Consider the following 19,910-nt stretch of genomic DNA (forward strand, 5'->3'; position numbering starts at 1 on the left):
ATTATACTTGAACACATGTTTTAACATTTCCCATTACAGATCTTTACAGATTTTTTCCTAGACAAGCCATAATAGTCGGTGGCGGCCTAAACACTGGGAACTAAACAATGCCAAGAATCTTAGTGCCCATTCTCACTGAAGATATTGCAAAGTACTGAAGAGTAACTTTACTGTGATATCAATAGGAGACACAGAAGCAACCATGTGAACACGCTGTGATCCAGGTCAGAATGTTATGGTAATATCCAGTCTAAAAGATGTCAGTGATTGACAGTGGCATCTAAATGTTTAAACGGTAGCGATTGGAGCTAGCTCTGGTTGCTGCTGTTACAAGCAGAAGCCAGCTTCTGCCAGGTATGGTGTGGGCTTAAAGGAAAAAATATAGCTGCACTCTGACATGCTAAGAATGATGAATCTAGAACATTGGAATAGCATTACTGCCATAGATAATAGGTAAGTGCTACATTATGTACATATGGAATTTTGGAAAAATTGGAACTGTAATATTGCTATAGAAAAATTTATAGTAAGAGAAGGTACTTAGCACATAACTTGGCCAATGTATGTGCGCCCAACAGCCATTGTCAAGGCGCACCACATTACTGGATCCCTGTCCTGAAAAGACACTTCTCTTGGACTAAAAAGCCTACAATTTATGGGGCTGGAGGGATCCAGCTAATTAAAACCAACTTATGCTGATGGGAGTAGGAGTGCATATGTCATAGGAGTTTGCTACAAACAGAAAAACTGACCAGCACATCCAAGCTAGTGAGAACAGGTGCCAGCTAAGACAACAATTCTAAGAAAGATATAGCTGCACTCTAAAATGCTAAGAATGGTGAATCTAGAAAATTGGAACTACATTACTGCCATAGAAAATAGATAAAATGCTACATTATGTACATATGGAATTTTGGAAAAATTGGAACTGTAATATTGCTATAGAAAAATTTATAGTAAGAGAAGGTACTTAGCACATAACTTGGCCAATGTATGTGCGCCCAACAGCCATTGTCAAGGCGCACCACATTACTGGATCCCTGTCCTGAAAAGACACTTCTCTTGGACTAAAAAGCCTACAATTTATGGGGCTGGAGGGATCCAGCTAATTAAAACCACCTTATGCTGATGGGAGTAGGAGTGCATATGTCATAGGAGTTTGCTACAAACAGAAAAACTGACCAGCACATCCAAGCTAGTGAGAACAGGTGCCAGCTAAGACAACAATTCTAAGAAAGATATAGCTGCACTCTAAAATGCTAAAAATGGTGAATCTAGAAAATTGGAACTACATTACTGCCATAGATGGTGTGGGCTTAGTCCTGAGCCATTCACCATACTCCCGCACCGACCTAAGATGTGCTATTACGCCCTACTTTAGGATAAGATTAAAGCATATAAATGATAGAAAAAGAAAAGTAGAAACTTTCCACATGTCTAGTCTGTAATTTCAATGTGCAGGACTGGGTGTAGAGACAGCAGTTGTACTTGGTTCCCATTCCCAAAGTGGTCCCGATCTTTTATCTCATAAGACAACACCAGTGTTATAACTAGCACATGCTAGGTAAGGGTATGTGCCATGATCAGGCTATTGCAGCGCTTTGGACATGTGTTCCTTGAAGACATGTGGAGTTACTGCACCCTATTCATTCTATGGGTAAAATTTCTGTTGCGGAGATGCTAGAAATTGACATGCTGCGGCTCGTAAAGAAGCGCGTCCGGTGAGTTTACGCAGCGTCAAATAGAAGACCAGTGGGCATGGGATTTCTTTAAATCCCATCCACTTTGCCTCTACTGTACAACGCAGCAGTTTGGACGCAGCGCAGGTGAGCTGCGTCCAAACCGCTGCAGAAATGGATTATGGGCACGTACCCTAAGGGTCCTGATTGGGCTTTGCATTGGGATCTGGATCTGTCACAAATTACACTTCGGGTTTATAAAATGCTTTGGCTCGGTCTATGAATATTTGGAAGCGTTTTTTTTTAAATCTGCTCCCCCTAAATATATAAAATGACAATACAACAGAAAGTTTATTTGAATATTATTGCAGGATACACTGGAAAATTAGACAGGGATCAATGAGATAATGGACGGGAAGGAGCCGAGCAGGTGCCCTTTTCTAAGCCTTACCATGGGCTGTCAGCACAGAATCTTCATCCTCCTGTAAATAGCATCATTTATGGAGCTGTTTCCAATCAGCACCGTGTACTTCCTTCACATTAGTTCTGCCAGACTGTGAGCTTATATGGCTGAAGCCTGTCGATAGAGCGCATCTCTTACACATGACATCACAGCTGGGTTATGAGAGTCCCTGGCGAGGCACTATTCTAGGGGTCCAGTAAGAGCTAGGCCCACTTCCTGCATTCGCAATACCCAGGGCGTTCGGCTGCTCTGCTACGTGTGCACATCTTTTCCTCATTACATAGGACTTCCTCTCCCATTACTAAAATAATCATTACACTGTAGAATTGGCTCCCGCTCAAACATTGTCACAGGCAAGAAACATTCCCTGCTCTATCAGTCAAGTGCTGCTTTTTATCTTGTTTGCTTGCATGGCTTGTCTGCCTGGATTTGCTTACCTTTGTTTTTTTACGCCACTTGTATATATTATTTACCCTTTGTATATATTTCTTCTGCTTATTTATTCTGAAACATGGCGGATAATGTACAGTAAGGTTTATGTTGCGTAGCTTACGATGCCCTTGCAAAAGTAATCAGCCCAAGGAAATGGTTAATCAGCACCAGATACAAACAGGATGAAGACGCACAGAAATAGAACGTGTTTAGGCTCCACAGCGGTTAAACGCTGCCCAAAGTGAACATGTAGAGGCTTTAATTCCATTAGTACTTGTATGAGAAATACACAAAGTCTAATATATATGTAAACAGTCTAACTTCCTAGCCCTGGGAGGTAACCTTGAGTGATGGGGGCCATTTATCAGAATTAAGGATGACCTGTAGCACCGCAGAGCTCACATTTCATTTTTCACAGGTCATTTTGGAAATTTAAGCCAACCAGTCTGCATTAGCTTTATGCCAGTTTTCATAACTCTCCGTCTCCGATCTCTTTAGATAGAGCAGTATTCTGGTACCAGGCTTGCTTTCGGTTAGGAGCAGGGGGTCATCTTGGGAGCATGACTTACAAACCTTACACAAAAACGGGCCACTTTACACCTGGTGATAGGTCTTCTCTAATGAAATCCGTGTATTCATGAGGAGAGAGCTCTCCCAGTCTCCTAATAGTGACTGACCGACAACTGTTTACAGCAGGAAGCCTTCAATCACTGCTCTGAGGGGCATGAGGAGAGCCCTCTCCCTGTCTCCCAATAGTGTCTGACCGACAACTGTTTACAGCAGGAAGCCTTCAATCACTGCTCTGAGGGGCATGAGGAGAGAGCTCTCCCAGTCTCCTAATAGTGACTGACCGACAACTGTTTACAGCAGGAAGCCTTCAATCACTGCTCTGAGGGGCATGAGGAGAGAGCTCTCCCAGTCTCCTAATAGTGACTGACCGACAACTGTTTACATCAGGAAGCCTTCAATCACTGCTCTGAGGGGCATGAGGAGAGAGCTCTCCCTGTCTCCCAATAGTGACTGACCGACAACTGTTTACAGCAGGAAGCCTTCAATCATTGCTCTGAGGGGCATGAGGAGAGCGCTCTCCCAGTCTCCTAATAGTGACTGACCGACAACTGTTTACAGCAGGAATCCTTCAATCATTGCTCTGAGGGGCATGAGGAGAGCCCTCTCCCTGTCTCTCAATAGTGACTGACCGACAACTGTTTACAGCAGGATGCCTTCAATCACTGCTCTGAGGGGCATGAGGAGAGAGCTCTCCCTGTCTCCCAATAGTGACTGACCGACAACTGTTTACAGCAGGATGCCTTCAATCACTGCTCTGAGGGGCATGAGGAGAGCGCGCCTCTTAAAAACAGCAGACTCATAAAATAATATTTTTTGGGCTGTCCTATGTGACCCTTACACAGGACAGCACAGGCAATACGGAGCATTAGCAGAGTCACTTACCTCTTCTGGCCGACTCAAAACATGACCCTCCGGTCCAGTAATCCCCATTTCTAACATTCTCTGTTGCTCCTATAAAGGAATCAATAATTATTAATATTCTATTGTTTTAATTTACTAGTCAGCATGTTATACAGTGGCAGGAAAATGAAACATAACGCCATATGGTGATATACAATAGCACTGCAACACTTCTCTCTTTACGGCAATCTTTCACATTAAGACACAGACATGGATCAGTACAAGAAATATTTTTTTTAATTTAATTTATGCCTTTTTTGGTTATGTTAAAGAGAATTTGTCACCGAGTTTTTGCATAAAGTAGAGGTTCCATCGCTGATTCCAGCGATGTGTCACTTACTGGGCTGCTTGCTGTCATTTTGATAAAATCACTGTTTTATCTGCTGCAGATCTAGCAGTTCTCTGAATGCTGAGCTTTGTATAACCACGTCTACACCTCTGATTGGCAGCTTTCTATATACATTGTGAATAGACAGAAAGCTGCTAATCAGTGGTGGGGGTGGTGTTATGCAGAGATCATAAATACTGGTGACTACCTGGCAGCAGGTTTACTAGTCCTCTAATGATGATCTACTGCTGATAGGACAGTGATTTTATAAAACTACAGCAAGCAGCCCAGTAAGTGATGCATCACTGGCATCAGGATTTCTGTCTCTACATTATGCTGCTCTCAGATTAGGAGGAAAACAATGATGACAGATTCCCTTTAAGAACATGAATAATAAGAAGTAGATGGAGGTTTCGCCACAACATCAATATGCACAGAAAAGCAACGTTTCGAAAAGGTCATTATTTTCCTTAGATATTTCTATTTGAGCAATAACATTCTGGAATACTATGAAACATAAAATGTCAAAATGATTTATCTTTCAGCAAGAATACATGATTTCTGATCAGAATCTAAAATGAGTGCACAGTTTACAAGTCTTCTCCCTAGAAAGTATACAACGCCCGGCCTCACCTACATCAATACAAAGGCACCGTGCCGTAATAGCAGCCAGATCCGTCTTCTTTCTGAGTTACGCATTGTAAACCCATGTACCATTTGATTTTCAGTACAAGGCTCCTCTTCTGCCCACTATTCCCACTATGAAGGAGTCTAAAGCTAGGCTTCTAATCTCTGTAAATGTTCTTTCCTTTCTTCAGGGAGCAGATCTTTTCTTCAATGACTTCATCCTCTCCATTTTGCATTCCTGACCTCTTGCTAACATTTTGTATCAATTAAAAAGGGATACATGAATGAGAGCCAACAACTGCAGTTCAGAGTTTGGAAGGGATTGTGGTAAAGATTCTATTGACACAGCGGCCAAAACTGACTCCTTTCATCATAGCAATCCCATGTTATGAAAGCGAGAGTCTTGTGAAATGGTCACCATCAAATCCCTAAATATATGGAGACTGTTTATGGAAAAGCGAGCTTAGTAAACTTATTTCACTGATGTAATGCAGCGGGATTAGTAAGGTTACCTTATTATTTTACTTCATTTGCAGCTTTAAATCCCAAGATATATGTTGAATTTATGGGTCTTCTTTGATGTCTATGATCTAGTTTTGCTAAACATATATTAGTTTCTGCTGCTACGAGCTGTCAGTTGCCCTGATGGTACAGCTACACCAGCCTGTTAGCAGTATAGCACAAGTGCCTGGCCACCTTTAGCTTTGGTGATATAGGATGACGGTTATAAGGTTGAGCTCTGCTTTTTTTAACATCTGTCTGTTAGCAGCATGCGCCGTGAGGATTGTCCGATGCTGGCGCCGAGACCGATCGGTCATGCAATATGCATACTCCCAGCCACATTCAGACTAGACATGTGGGGCCCTGCTCAATTCACTTCTATTCAGTGAGACTGCACACATCTACTCGTATGTGACCGCTCAGTCTCGTCACCAGCAACGGAGAATACTCCCGGCACAATGAGTGACTGCAGACTTATGTGAAAGGCCTGGACAACCCATTTAAACATCTATGCTAATTAACAATTTTTTTTTGAAGACAGGATGAGGATCAATGGATTTATTCTAGAATCAGGGAGGATATTTTCCTCCTATTATGAGACAAATGGTAACAGCCTCATAAAAGGTTTTTGTCTTCTGGATCAATTCCGTGGTATTAAAGGGGTTTCTAGGCACAAAATATTGATGACCTAGCTTCAGGATAGGTTATTAAAGGGAGTCTGTCAGCAAGCTTTTGATACGTGATCAACAGCAGAATGATGTAGGAACAGAGACCCTGATTCCAGTGATGTATCACTTAGTTTACTGGAGGAAGCATTTGTGATAGAATCACAGTTTTCTCTGCTGTAGTGCTCAGAATGCTGAGCCCTGTGCAACCCCGCCCACACCCCTGATTAGCAGCATCTTGTGTAGAATGTATATTGACAGAAAGCTGCTAATCAGTGCTGGAGGAGTGGTTGGACTAGGAGGCACTAGGTCAGTTGTCCTGTAGTGATAATCTCCTGCTGATAAATCACTTACTGTATTGAAACAGCAAAACACAGTCTAGTAAATGACATATTCCTGGAATAAAGGTCTCTGCTCCTACATAAAGGTGCCCTCAGCATACATAGAAAAAAATTGCTAACAGATTCCCTTTAATAACAGTTTGGTGGGAGTTGACACCCCCTTGATCAGCTGTTATTAGCTCTGACAGAGACTGTATGTATCCATTGAGCAGAACTAAACAGCACAGCTCTGCTGTGTAGCCGCTGCTGGTCAGAACAGCAAATCAACGCCTATTGAACTGAGTAGGAGCTGTTTGGCAGTTCACGCTAATGGCCACTAAGCAGTGTAAGGAGCTGTGATCTTCTGCTCCATTCACTGCTTACACATGGCAGCTGCAGATGTTCGGGAGTGATAGTTGTCGGACCCCCACCAATCTAATATTAATGACTAATCCTAATGATAGGTCATCAATATCAAGTTAGTGGACATCCCATTTATTCTCCTATGTAACTAAGAGCTGCTATTCCTATAAATCCATCTAATATCGCACACATTTCCTCCACTGCTGTTAGGAAATCGGGACTTGTCCTTACCTGGGCAATGATGTCTCCATTTTCAGCATGAACCTGAGCAATTGCCCCCATTCCTCCAAGGAAAGTAAAGATCTCATAAAGCTGGAATATACACAATCAGAACGTTAGCTTTGAAAACAGGGAAAAAGTTCATGTTTATCACAAAAGCAGAACTTTCGGAGATTGTATGACAGCTGTGACGCCATTACATGAATAAACAATATATAGGAGAGACAACACAGGTCCCTTCATATTGGGTCAGACTTGTAAACACATAGTAATTCTCCAGATCACAACCTCGTTTCCAACAGACCCAGAGGAAGATAAGAAGAACACGCATATATCTGGATTACAGCCCAGAGAGGAAGGAAATCCAATGGAATTTACCTCGGTGTTGGACATCTGATACATATCTTTATAGGCCATGTAAACCATGAAAGAGTTAACACCTGGGAATTAAAAAAAAAGAGCAAAGATGGAAAGTCAGTGTCAGATTTTTCCTGTGTTCTAGCTAGGAACATGTGATAATTATTACACTCCTGTGGAATGGAAGGAGCTGGCTGCAGAACCTCAACATGGAAGGAAGGCTCGTGTCTGGCATGGCTACCTAGTATCCAGAGCTAGGAAAACAGAGCGGCTAGGAGAGAGATCCCAGACAGAGGGCCCTGCGCTAGGACGCTAATAAACCAAAAGTGCAATCTGAAAGCCTGCTTAAAATAACACATTTATGGCAGAACATAGAAGTCATGATCACCTCCTCAGGTACAAGGCTTGGAAATAGGAAGCCTGGGCATGGAGACAAGGGAAAACACAGCTTCTGGCACTTGCAGCAGACTGGTACTGCAAGTGGGAATGTTATTCTGAAGGACTGGCACAAGCTTACATGATGACAGACCCAGCGACAGGGAATAAGGGTCATAATACCAGGGGAACGATGTCTAGACCTCTAATCCAGAACTAATGGTCCCAGAAAAAAAACACATGAAAAGCCGGACACTGGTTGTTGTGACAAAAATAATGTATTCAGCACTCCTATAACAGTGAATGGAGAGGACGCGTGTATGGCCAACTGTTTTGTCACTGCGGTCACTCTACTAGTTAGACCCCATTAAAGTCAAGGGAGATCCATTTATGATGGAAATCAAAACACCCATGAGAAAAAAGCCTCAGCCTGCGTTCACAAGTTGCGTTTTTTGCAAAGTTTGTTATGCAAATTAAAAGCTGCTTTTTACAGTACCAGCAAAAGTTGAGATTTCAGAAATCTCATGCACACAATTGGGTTTTTTTACTGAATGAATTGGAAAAGTGCAGCGTTTTTGACATATGCAGCATGTCAGTTCTTTCAGCATTTTTTGCAGCATTTTGTCACGTATAGAAAACAATGAGAAAGTGTAGAAACCTTGCAATAAAAGCAACCATGTGTTTTTTGCAGAGTTTTTGGTGAATACACCGAACTTTATGATGCACTGTAGACAAATGACACATATAATCCGCGTTAAAAAAACGAAGCAAAAACACACCAAAAATAAGCGGGAAGAAAGCAGAAAAACTTGCTTTTTGTAAGCCACCTCTTTATTGCTAAAAGAGCAGATTTTGCCTGGAGAAAAAAAACTCTGCAAAAATGCAACGTGTGAACATAGCCTTAGGGTATGTGCACACATTCAGTATATATTACTGGTGTATCAGTATATAATACTTGTGCATCAAGTATGTGCAATTTGCCACGTATTTACTTGCGTTTTTGATATGTTCTTTCCAATGCATTGGAATTTGGAGAAAAACATTGCAAAAACACTGAAAGAATTGACATGCTGCAGATGTGAGACTGCTTCAAACCTGCAAGGGAAAAAATAAGCAACGTGTGCAGGAGACTTCAGGAGTCTCATTCATTTCGCTGGTCTTAGGAAATGCTTCTGTTTTGTAGCAAAACTGTACAGAAAAAATGTGACAAAAATACTTCTGTGTGCACATACACTTACACTGATGTCTCCCATGTCATTATCATTAATGACAAAAGACAATGCCTTATTTACAACTAATCACTGTAAAGGCCCCGTCACACTAAGCGATGCAGCAGCGATCCCGACAACGATACGACCTGTCAGGGATCGTTGCTGCATCGCTAATACATCGCTGGTGAGCTGTCAAACAGGCAGGCTCACCAGCGATCAGGGGAGCAACGATATCGTGGAAAGAATCGTTCCACGATGTCCTGCTCCCGTTACCAGCCTGCTGAAGCAGGAGCAGGCTGGTAACTATGGTAAACATCGGGTTACTAAGTGCGCGTGTGCCCCTAGTAACCCGCTGTTTACCATGGATACAACTCTGCTACCGTGCGCTGGAGCCTCCGCACACCGTAGCAGAGTGGTATCTATGGTAAACAGCGGGTTACTAAGTGCGCGCGTGCCCCTAGTAACCCGATGTTTACCATGGTTACCAGCCAGATCGTTGGTCCCGCTGGTCACACACAGCGATGTGTGCTGGCCAGCAGGAGGCCAACGACCAAAAAATGGTCCAGGACACTTTGCAACGATCAGCGACCTCACAGCAGGGGCCTGATCGCTGCAAAGTGTCACACATAGCGACATCGCTGGTGAGGTCGCTGGTGAGTCACCAAAACCGTGACACAGCAGCGATCTCGCTAGCGATATCGCTTAGTGTGACGGGGCCTTAAGATACATTATGTGCCATCACCTTTCTGCTTCACAAGGGTTTCCACTTCTTGTCTCACGCTGTCGTTCCAGTGGGTGATGTCTACATGCAGAGAATAGTCGCAGCAGGCTTTCCCATCGGCCCACTCTCTCCACTTCTCAAAGGCTTCAATGACACTGGATTCTGGTTCTGGGATGACATGATCCACTGAGATAGAAGCAAAAAAAAGAGAAACGTGTTAGTGGCCGGCATTCTTCTTTGGCAGCCGAATGCTTGGCCATTAGCTATTTCACCCAACTCCACCATTATCAAGCACATTCACTTTGGCAGAGCGTACATCCTTATTTCATTGTCGAGATGGGAATTAGCCATTGTGTCAGCAGCTTCTTTAAGCCAGTAATTCCTTTTTTCCAGCAGAAGTATGATCCAGCCCAAATCACCAATTGTATGGACAGCTGAGAGGGAATTTGTCCACACGTTCATGCTGCCCTAACCATAGGTAGCCATCTGTGGTTGGCGCAGCATGAACAAGCTGACAGTTTTGCTTTCATGGTGGCAATAGATATAGTAAGTGTCCCGTTCAATTTTGATGGTGTAACTATATCTATTACCAAAGTATTTCCTACAAAGCAATGTTGTATCGTTGACATCTAGTATCCAGACCAAAAATAAACTTAACAAATATTTTAAAAATAAATGTATGTTTTTAGTTATAGGAAGAAAAAAAAACACTCACGTATCATGGTGGTCCCTCCTGCAATAGCAGCTTTCGTCCCTTGGAAAAAATCATCTACTGTAGTCATCCCTCTGTAGGGCATCTGTAAGTGGGTATGGACGTCAATTCCACCAGGTATCACCATCTTCCCATTAGCTTCAATGATTTTTACACCTCCTGGAACAATCAGGTTGTCTCCAATCTGCCTATGATGTAGAAAAGTAAGAGAGTTTATTTGCAAAACCTGAATAGAAGATTTTTAGATACCTGCACTACATGAAAGTTTGGATACTTTTTCCGACATACATCGGATCCAGGAGCTAACGTCTCAAGACCACGATAATTGACTAATTCCTTTGAGTATTAAGTACTTGGATTGTGTTGATAGGGGTCTGTATACTTACCTAGCCGACTTACTATCCTCCAACTAGGACTTCAGATTCTCAAGGCTTATTATAATACTTTTTTCTCTCTTCTTACTTTTCTCAACTCTTAAGAAGGCTTTCCCTTATTTTTAAAGTTGTTGTCAATGGTCCCAGGGTGTGGTAAAAATAGGTGATTTCCCCTCCTGAGACTGGCCGGGGTCACATTAATGAGTGTGGACTAGCACCCCGGTCTGGGAGGGGAGCATAGGATTTTTTTTTTATTACCACATCCTGGGCCCATTAACAATAACGTTTAAAGCTGGGGAAACCCCCTTTAAACTATTTAGCCTCTTTTTTTCTGATTGGTGGAGTTATGCTTTACATTGAAAGATGTAATGTGTATCATAATCATTATATCAATGACATATTAACATTTTGTCATTCTGTGATGTTTTGTCATTGAAAATTAATGAACTGTATTATTTTTAGATGTCGTCAATATAATATCAACAATGTGGACTAAAGCAAAGTTTCTGATTAAAAAAAAACGTCAACAGCCCATAGACATGCTTGTTTAAGAAAAAACATTTTTTTTTAATTAAATGTAATAAATTTAAAAACAGTGAAAATATTGTACTGTTTCAATATGTCAGGTATACATGACAAGGTTACATTGGTGAAGTCTACTTTTAGACAACCACACTATATCCAGAATGAATAGGCTTTATAGAATTTTAAAGAGGGCCTGTCATTAGTTAAAAAATAATATTGCATTAAATACCCTGCAAAAATTCCAGAGTCCCTCTGATTCATCTGCTCTTTTCCATTTTGCGCAGCATCAGTCCATTGCAGAAATATTCACATTTATTGCCTTGGGTGGCCAATATGTGAAATCTCTGTTTGTAATCCAACTGGCCGTTTCTACAGAGTTTTCTCTGGTGGCATGCGCTTCCACCCCTCCTTCCTAGACGCTGCCAATCACAACGAGACTGTTAGACCAGCTGCCGAGCTGTGATTGGCAGCATCTGGGAGGGAGGGATTAAAGCGCATCCCACCATAGAAGACTCTGAAGAAATGCTCAGTTGGACTACAAAGCAGAGATTTCACATAGTGCCTTCCAAAAGCAACAAATGTGAATATCTCTGCAATGGAGTGACGGAGCACAAAACTAAAAAGAGAGGCAGAATCAGGGGAGCTCAGGGATTTTTACAAGGTATTTATCTCAAATTTTTAGCAAGTGATAGATCCTGTTTAAACTCTTTTAGCACTAGCAAGCAATTTCTATTAGTGTGGATTGAGATTCCTGTCGTACACTTTAAACTAATCAATAGGCCAACATTCAGCTAACAAAGGCTAAAAAAATGATGGGCCTCCAGCAAGAGAGAATGTCGCTATGCCACTATTTGCTGGATAGAAAAGCATGTTTGAATCCAGTAAATAGGTGTATATTGCATGGTATAATGTATAATTCAGTGTGAATACACCCTTGAAGAAACAGAGACAACATTCTAAGCAAAGTGCCATTGATCCAGAAGTCCTTTGGCTTAGAAAAATGGGACTCATTTAACACAACAACTATAACTGCCCCTGACACCTGCATAGACTGGATACATTGTAGCCAACACTCAGCTGTGACAGATATTAGCTTTGTACTGGGTATTCATCTCAGAATCGGCACCATGTAATATTATATATTCCTGGCTGTGGCAGCTGCAGGACAAGTCTGCGTTTGTTATAGCTGTCCACATCTGATAGTCAGGATTGTTATGGTGAGTATTTCTTGAATTAACTTTGTAGTAAAATGGGGAAATATATTTTGCAGTTGTGGGTTAACTTCCAAGACCCAATTAATTGTGGAAGAGACCAGCAGAGTCTAGGAGGGCAGAAACTGCCCCAAACAGTAATGGAGACCATAATTCTATACATATCTACCTTGTGGTCCTCAGGTTTCTACAAAGGTTCTAATATCTACTAAACGTGTATTGTATGTGAGGCTTGGCTTGGATTTGGCATTGTGGTGGAAGAACCTTGATGGGATTAAGAAAATTTACTTCTATTATACAGTTAGTCTCTTCTATAGATAATTTCTTCTTAATTGTTCTGGATGCATTTTAAAAGGAAAAAAAAAAAAGAAGCAGAAACCTGAGACATTTCAGAAACAAAACAAAGCCCTGGGGCTTCACTCCAGCGGATGTGAATTTCAGCTCCAGCTTCGGAAAGTAGAAAGAAGTGCAGCTGTTGATCTGCTTTTGGCTATTAGGACCTTGTGATCCCACTCACATCCTACAGGTCTCATTACAAATACAAGCTCTTTGTAATAGGGATTTGCAAGAGAAGCATTCCCCAAATTTTAATACAGACAGAACAACGGATGTTCAGTCGTGAAGAAACGATATAACATAAGATTATTTATTCCTGTTTAATCATCATACTATAAATTACATTACATGGGCAACCCTCCGATTTCCTTTGGCACCGTGATCAGTTCACCATCCCGTGCCCCTTCCAACAAAAAAAGAAGTGTAATCTGTATCTTTTGTTGGACTCCTGTCTGGTGAAGCTTAGAGCAGATCTGTCACCTGATTGTACAGTACAAAGTGCATACATCAGGATGGTGTACTTACTTTAAAAATTCATGCAATAATACCTGTATAATCTTTCGTGAGAAACTTTCCCTGATGTCCATTTGATGCCTCATTAAAATAAGCATTTTATAAGCTTAGTTTATTTTATTCTATATAGGCATTCTTAAATGGATTTTCAAAGTAAGTACACCAGCGCCCAAGGTTTAAGAGATCCCAATTAATAATGTATTCAATTTACAATGTGAAATCTGGTGACTGAGCCCTTTAAAGACAACTTGAAAATATCTTATTTGTGGATGAGCACATTAACATAGGATTCACTAATAGAACTAGCCTGAATTGTTATTGGGCAGTAATGTCCAAACTACTTTCAAGGGGAACCTGTCAGGTCTTGTATTTCTATGATCTAAATGGCCATATAGTTACTAGTTCATTCTTACCTGTATAGCCCTAAAGCAATGTTCCAACACGGAATGTAGTGTTATAGAAAAAGCTGCTCCAGCATCTCAATATGAGAAAATTTCTTTCTTACCGAGATCAAATATAACAGCCTTGCCGGCTGCCTTACGCGTTTCAAGCAAGCACTGCTCTTAGTCATAGAATGTCAATTAACAATCTTTGATTAAGAGCAGTGTATGCTCTAAACGCGCAAGAAAGCCGGCAAGGACCAGTATACTATGTTCTGTTCAATCTCAAGAAGGCAGGAATTTTATCATATTGAGGTGCTGGAGCAGCTTTTTCTACCATACTACATTTACAAGCTCGAATTCAGTGTTCCTCTCAACACCCTACTAATACAGGAGAAAGCTGCTGATGAGAATTTGAAGAAACTTTGACTTCATCGACGGTGAGCAATCTGCCTATATTCATGTGCCTTATGAGAATTGCCAACACAAAATACTGTTGAGCAATGTGATTGGGTGAAATGGTCATGTATGCGGTAGTCGTGATGTCTCCTCTGCAGACTATAAAGAATGACTGGGAGCTGTGATACTGGACCAAGGGTTGGTAAGGAAAGCACTATTTGTTATTAGAAATAAGAGCAAGCTAAAGGGTTCGAAAAAAAAACATAAATTTGCAGTCATCACTGGGTCCAATCTCCTCCCTTTCATGTCCTGGCTCTGCACTGAAGCATTATAATGATAGATTGCAGAGCGGCTGCATCTCCTACACATAGAACAACTCGGCACAGACGGCGACAACCCTGGCACATGCTGCAAACACGTCTTCTCCACCTGTACTCCAGGTGTGCCGAACGTCTGTGGAGAAAATCCAATCTGCCTGAAGATTTCATTCATTATAAATTTATGCTTAAAGCATACAACGCCGCACTTTACCTCTCCAAACAAACCTACTTCAACACCCTTATCACCTCACTATCCAACAATCCTAAACAACTCTGACACTTTTCATTCCCTCCTCAATCCAAGAATGGAGGCCCTGGCCACCAACCTCAGCGCTGACAATCTGGTCAATTATTTAAAAGAAAAAATGTACCATATCCAACAGGACATTTTCACCTAATCCCTTAATACCATGCACTGTTTCCCTCCTTCACTGCATCTTGCTCACTCTCTATCTTTGAACCAGTCACGGAAGAACAAGTGATCATGCTCCTTCCATCTTCTCACCCTACTACTTGCACCAGGGATCCTATTCCCTCACATCTCTTCCAGTCCATCTCCCTGGTTGTCACCACTCACGTAACTAAAATATTCAACCTCTCTCTCATCCGGTATCTTTCCCTCCTCATTTAAACATTCCAGCATACATCCATTACTTAAAAAACCATCCCTCAACTAAAACTGTGCAGCTAGCTATAGACCTGTCTCTAATCTTCCCTTCATCTCTAAACTTCTGGAACGCTTGGTCTACGCCCATCTAAACCGCTATCTCTCAAATAACTCTTCTTGACTCTACAATCCGGCTTCCGCTCTTTACACTCCACTGAAACTGAACTCGCTGAAGTCTCTAATGATCTATTAACAGCTAAAACTAATGGTCACTACTCCCTGCTGATTCTCCTGGATCTCTCTGCAGCATTCGACACTGTGGATCACCAGCTCCTCCTCACTATGCTCCGCACTATTGGTCTCAAAGACACTGTTCTCTCCTGGTTCTCATCCTACCTCTCTGACCGCTCCTTCACTGTATCTTTTGCTGGCTCCTCTTCCTCTCCTTTTAACCTTACTGTCTGGGTTCCTCAAGGATCAGTCCTAGGCCCCCTCCTTTTCTCCTTGTATATTGGACAAACAATCAGTAGATTTGGTTTTCAGTACCATTTTTATGCCGATGAACCTGTCAAAAACTGATCTCTGTGTTTCCTCCCTCCACTAACCTACCTATGCCCAATATTGCCATTTCCGCGTGTGATTCTACAATTACTCCCCAGCAACATGCTTGCTGTCTTGGGGTCATACTTGATTCAAATCTTTCATTCACTCCTCACATCCGATCACTCGCTCGTGTCACCTACACCTCAAAAACATTTCTAGAATTCGACCTTTTCTTACCTTTGACTCAGCAAAAACTCTTACTGTTGCTCGTATTCATTCACGTCTGGATTATTCCAACTCTCTACAAATTGGTTTCCCTCTTACCAAACTCTCCCCTCTCCAATCCATTCTGAATGTAGCAGGCAGGATCATATTCCTCGCCAACCGCTACACCGATGCCTTTCCCTGTGCCAGTCATTGCACTGGTTACCCATCCGATATAGAGTTCAACATAAACTCATCACTCTCACCCACAGAGCGCTCCATGGTTCAGCACCACTCTACATCTCCTCCCTCATCTCAGTCTACCACCCTACCCGTGCCCTCCATTCTGCTAATGACCTAAGACTAACATCCTCAATAATTCGAACCTCCCATTCCCGTCTCCAAGACTGCTCGCCAGCTGTGCCAATTCTTAGGAATGCACTACCCATGACACTTTGATGAATCCCCAATACCCACAATTTTAAGCGTGCCCTAAAAACGCATTTCTTTAGACTGGCCTATCACCTCAACATACTTATCTAACTATCCCCGTTTTGCTCATACAAAATTTTCTTCAAAACCAAGACCGTTGTATCATCTGTTCACACACCCTATATGCACTTAATAACCCTCTGTGTCCGCATACATACTGGCTGATGACCGGTTCATACAGCATTACGTGAACACCCTATATATTATATAGATGGTTGGAGCGTACAATACAAGCAATTGTTACCATCCATCTTTAGCGTCTCCCCTATTTCCTCATAGATTGTAAGCTAGCGAGCAGGGCCCTCTCTCCTCCTGATATCTGTTGATTTATACGATTATTGTTATTCTGTAATATCTTTTATTGTCTGTACAACTCCCCCCTAAAATGTAAAGTGCTGCGGAATATATTGGCGATATAGAAATAAAAATTATTATAATAAACTGAAACCCTTTAAAAGGAATCGGTCACCAGGATTTAGCCTAATCTGACAGCAGCATTGTTAGAGGCAGATTCCATGATTCCATTGATGTGTCACTTACTAGACTGCTTGCTGCAATTTTGATTTTAAAAAAATCACTGTTTTATCAGCTGGAGATCATCATTAGAGGACTAGTTGGTCTCCTACATTGCAATCCTTCATATTCATGAGCTTTATATAACCCCACCTCCAATACTGATTGGCAGCTTTCTGCCTATGCACAGTGTACACAGAAAGCTGCCAATCAGTGCTGTGGGCAGAGTTACACAGAGCTCAGCACGCAGAGATCTGCAGCAGATAAAACAGTGATTGTAAGCAACCCAATAAGTTATACATAGCTGGAAGCGGGGTCTCTGCCCACTACACCATACTGCTCTCAGAAGGGGGAGTAAACAGATTCCCTTTAAACATTCTGACAGGTTCTCTTTAAAATGCATTCACATTTATGGCGTTACTTTAGGTATTCTGCTGGGAAACAGCTGAAGTACTGAATTCATTTGTAGCTTTTAGCTGTAGATTTTCCAGGACACAGTCCAGGCATATAACGGTACGGCATACTGTCTATTTTACCATTATAAGAGAGGAATTAGTCTGCCTGGAACTGGTACAGAGTAGCAATAACTTATACATGGCAAAATAATAGTAAAATTGTAGAAAATACAAGCAGAGGCCATCACATTTCTAAAGAGTATCCTTATACTGCGACCAAGAAAAAACACTGTAAATGAAGAACAAAGCATGGTTTCTGAAGACTTACTTGATGAGGCCATCTTCCATGTAGATGTCTGCATAGAAAGACTGATCATCGTTCACGATCCGGCCTCCTTTGATCAGAAGACGGTCACTCTGAAAAATAAAAAGTATTTGGTTTTAGTTAGATCTCATGTGGGACTAAAGCTGATGTACTGGACAGGATATATGGTATTCACTGATTAAACATTAGCCATTAGACTGTACCCGAATGTCCACTCACAGTAAGAAAAATACAGTCTACTGGAATAAGCTAAGCTAAATATGTAGCCTATAGTTGTGAAACTTAGGAATGATGGAGGGCTTCAACAGTAAAGCTGCCCAAACACTGCCAACAGCTAACTCCCCAGACCTCAGCATGTCCATGTCAATGGGTGGGACAAGTCACTGGCTGAAGGTGCCAGGCCACACAACAAAGGGGCAGCCATTCTGAAGTCTAAAAGCAATCCTTGTTCCCCTGGGATCTGTATTTAGGAAGGTAGAGTTGTAAAACACCAATACACTTTATCTAGTCCTACAATCATACTGAAATTACTGGATTCCATCATTAGTCCAATTTGAAGCTTATCCTCAACTAAAGAGAAAATCTCATCGGCAACAGAAGCAAAGATTCATGACATTCAGATTCACGTCTCATTTTAATAAGTGTTTTCTTGCAGGATCTTAAAGAAGAATCCTTTTCAAAATGTTATAGCTGCATCCTTTTTATGATACCAAATAGTGAACAACAGTAAATCAGTAATAGCTCTGTAAGGCCCAAGAGCATTCAGTGCAATTCAATGAACATTCAAGGAGAACAATGCACTTCTGTTAGGAGACAACGAGCTCCGCATCCAAATTCAGTTCATGTAAAAGGACTTATTCATCGGAGAGTGAGGAATATCAGTGCAGCTCTACTGCATGTATCTGGCCCTGTACTACATAAAGTAAGGCATGAGACCTATAAAAGATCCCGTGAGACACATAGAACAATTAGTGCCCGGCAATCTGTTATGAGTGCTTGACTTGATGTATTAAAAGAGAATCTGTCACCAGGTTTTTGCCACCTAATCTAAGAGCAGTATGATGTAGTGACAGAGATCCTAATTCCAATGAGGTGTCATTTTTTGGGCTGCTTGCGAGCAGCCTCGGAGCTGAGCGCAGGAGCGGTATCCTGTCACACACTGAGCGCAGCTCCGGAGCTGCTCGCTGCAGCGCTTTATTCTCCCCGGCTCCTCTGCTGATCGGTTGCATGGATTCCAGCGGGGGACACTTAGGACAGGTGAGTATAAGGATTTTATTATGTTATTCTTATTTTTACACAGATGGACACTGCAGGAGCAGACACTACTACCCTCATCATTGTCCCTGCTGGTGCTGATCGCAGCGCCGGCAGGTAACCATGATGAGGGTAGTATTCAGCACCAGTGCTTGGGAACAGCGGTAACTGTACACTGATTCCCAGGCACCAGTACGTGTCACACGGATGGCATCCATGCGCGTCATGTGTTTACACGGACCTATTGACTTGAATGGGTCCGTGTGATCCGTGCTGTCGCCCAAAAATGGACTTGTTTCCATGTGGAGACAGCAGCACACAGCACACAGTCCATGAAAACACACATAGATGTGCACAGACCCATTCACTTGAATGAGTCTGCGTGTGTCAGTGTCTCCGGTACATGTGGAAACTGTCACCACACGTACCAGAGATACTGACATGTAAAAGAGCCCTTAGAGCCAGTGGTCAGTTAGTGCAGGGCACGGTTACATCCACTCCCTCTATACTCAGAGCAGTGACTGGACCTGCGCCGGGGCCACCCCCGTGACTGAATGCCAAACGCTGCCGGGAAGAATAAAGCTCATTTCCTCCTGGCAGCAGGGCTCAAAGTGCAGGCAATGGGCAGGTTCAGAACGCTATTAACCTGCAGATTAACCCCAATATCTGCAGGTTAATAGAGTTTTTTAATGTGACTGGTTCCCTTTAATGGGATCCTATCACTCCATTGATTATGCTTTGAGAGCAAATATAGTTTGAAAATCTAGCCAGGGGCCAAATACAGAGACGAGACTAGTCCAGCACCTGCATGCAGCTGTGCAGAAAGGATTTGATTCATTATCAAGTGACAGGTTTACTTTAAAGGGTTAGTATCAAGATTAGAGGTTAGGGGATAACTTCATGATAGCTAGGGGCCAAACTGCTGGACCCCAGCAAATTCTTAGAACTGGGCCCTGAAGAGCAGCACCCAAATGGAGCAGAGACCAAGCATGAGCACCTGCACCCCATTCGTTTACAATGGGAGGGCCAGAGAGAGCTGAGTGCAATAATTGGATCCCCAGCGATCAAGAAGTTAT

The 19,910-nt window shown here is 42.2% G+C and overlaps 1 protein-coding gene across 2 annotated transcripts in view; it reads right to left on the minus strand.

Annotated features, from left to right (window-relative positions):
- The window catches only part of DPYSL3 (dihydropyrimidinase like 3), a 144,828-nt gene that overhangs the window by 17,012 nt on the left and 107,906 nt on the right, over nucleotides 1-19,910 (minus strand). For both annotated transcript variants that reach the window (XM_073651288.1, XM_073651287.1), the window contains exons 2-7: nucleotides 17,584-17,672; nucleotides 10,447-10,631; nucleotides 9,753-9,917; nucleotides 7,446-7,507; nucleotides 7,080-7,160; nucleotides 4,027-4,095 (exon numbers count right to left, since the gene is read on the minus strand). In XM_073651288.1, the coding sequence (XP_073507389.1) occupies nucleotides 4,027-4,095; nucleotides 7,080-7,160; nucleotides 7,446-7,507; nucleotides 9,753-9,917; nucleotides 10,447-10,631; nucleotides 17,584-17,672 (651 nt within the window). The remainder of the gene's footprint in view (nucleotides 1-4,026; nucleotides 4,096-7,079; nucleotides 7,161-7,445; nucleotides 7,508-9,752; nucleotides 9,918-10,446; nucleotides 10,632-17,583; nucleotides 17,673-19,910) is intronic.

The sequence above is a fragment of the Phyllobates terribilis genome, unplaced genomic scaffold (assembly GCF_046119375.1).
Source record: "Phyllobates terribilis strain yellow unplaced genomic scaffold, ASM4611937v1 Scaffold_11__3_contigs__length_659146591, whole genome shotgun sequence".
Taxonomy (NCBI): domain Eukaryota; kingdom Metazoa; phylum Chordata; class Amphibia; order Anura; family Dendrobatidae; genus Phyllobates; species Phyllobates terribilis.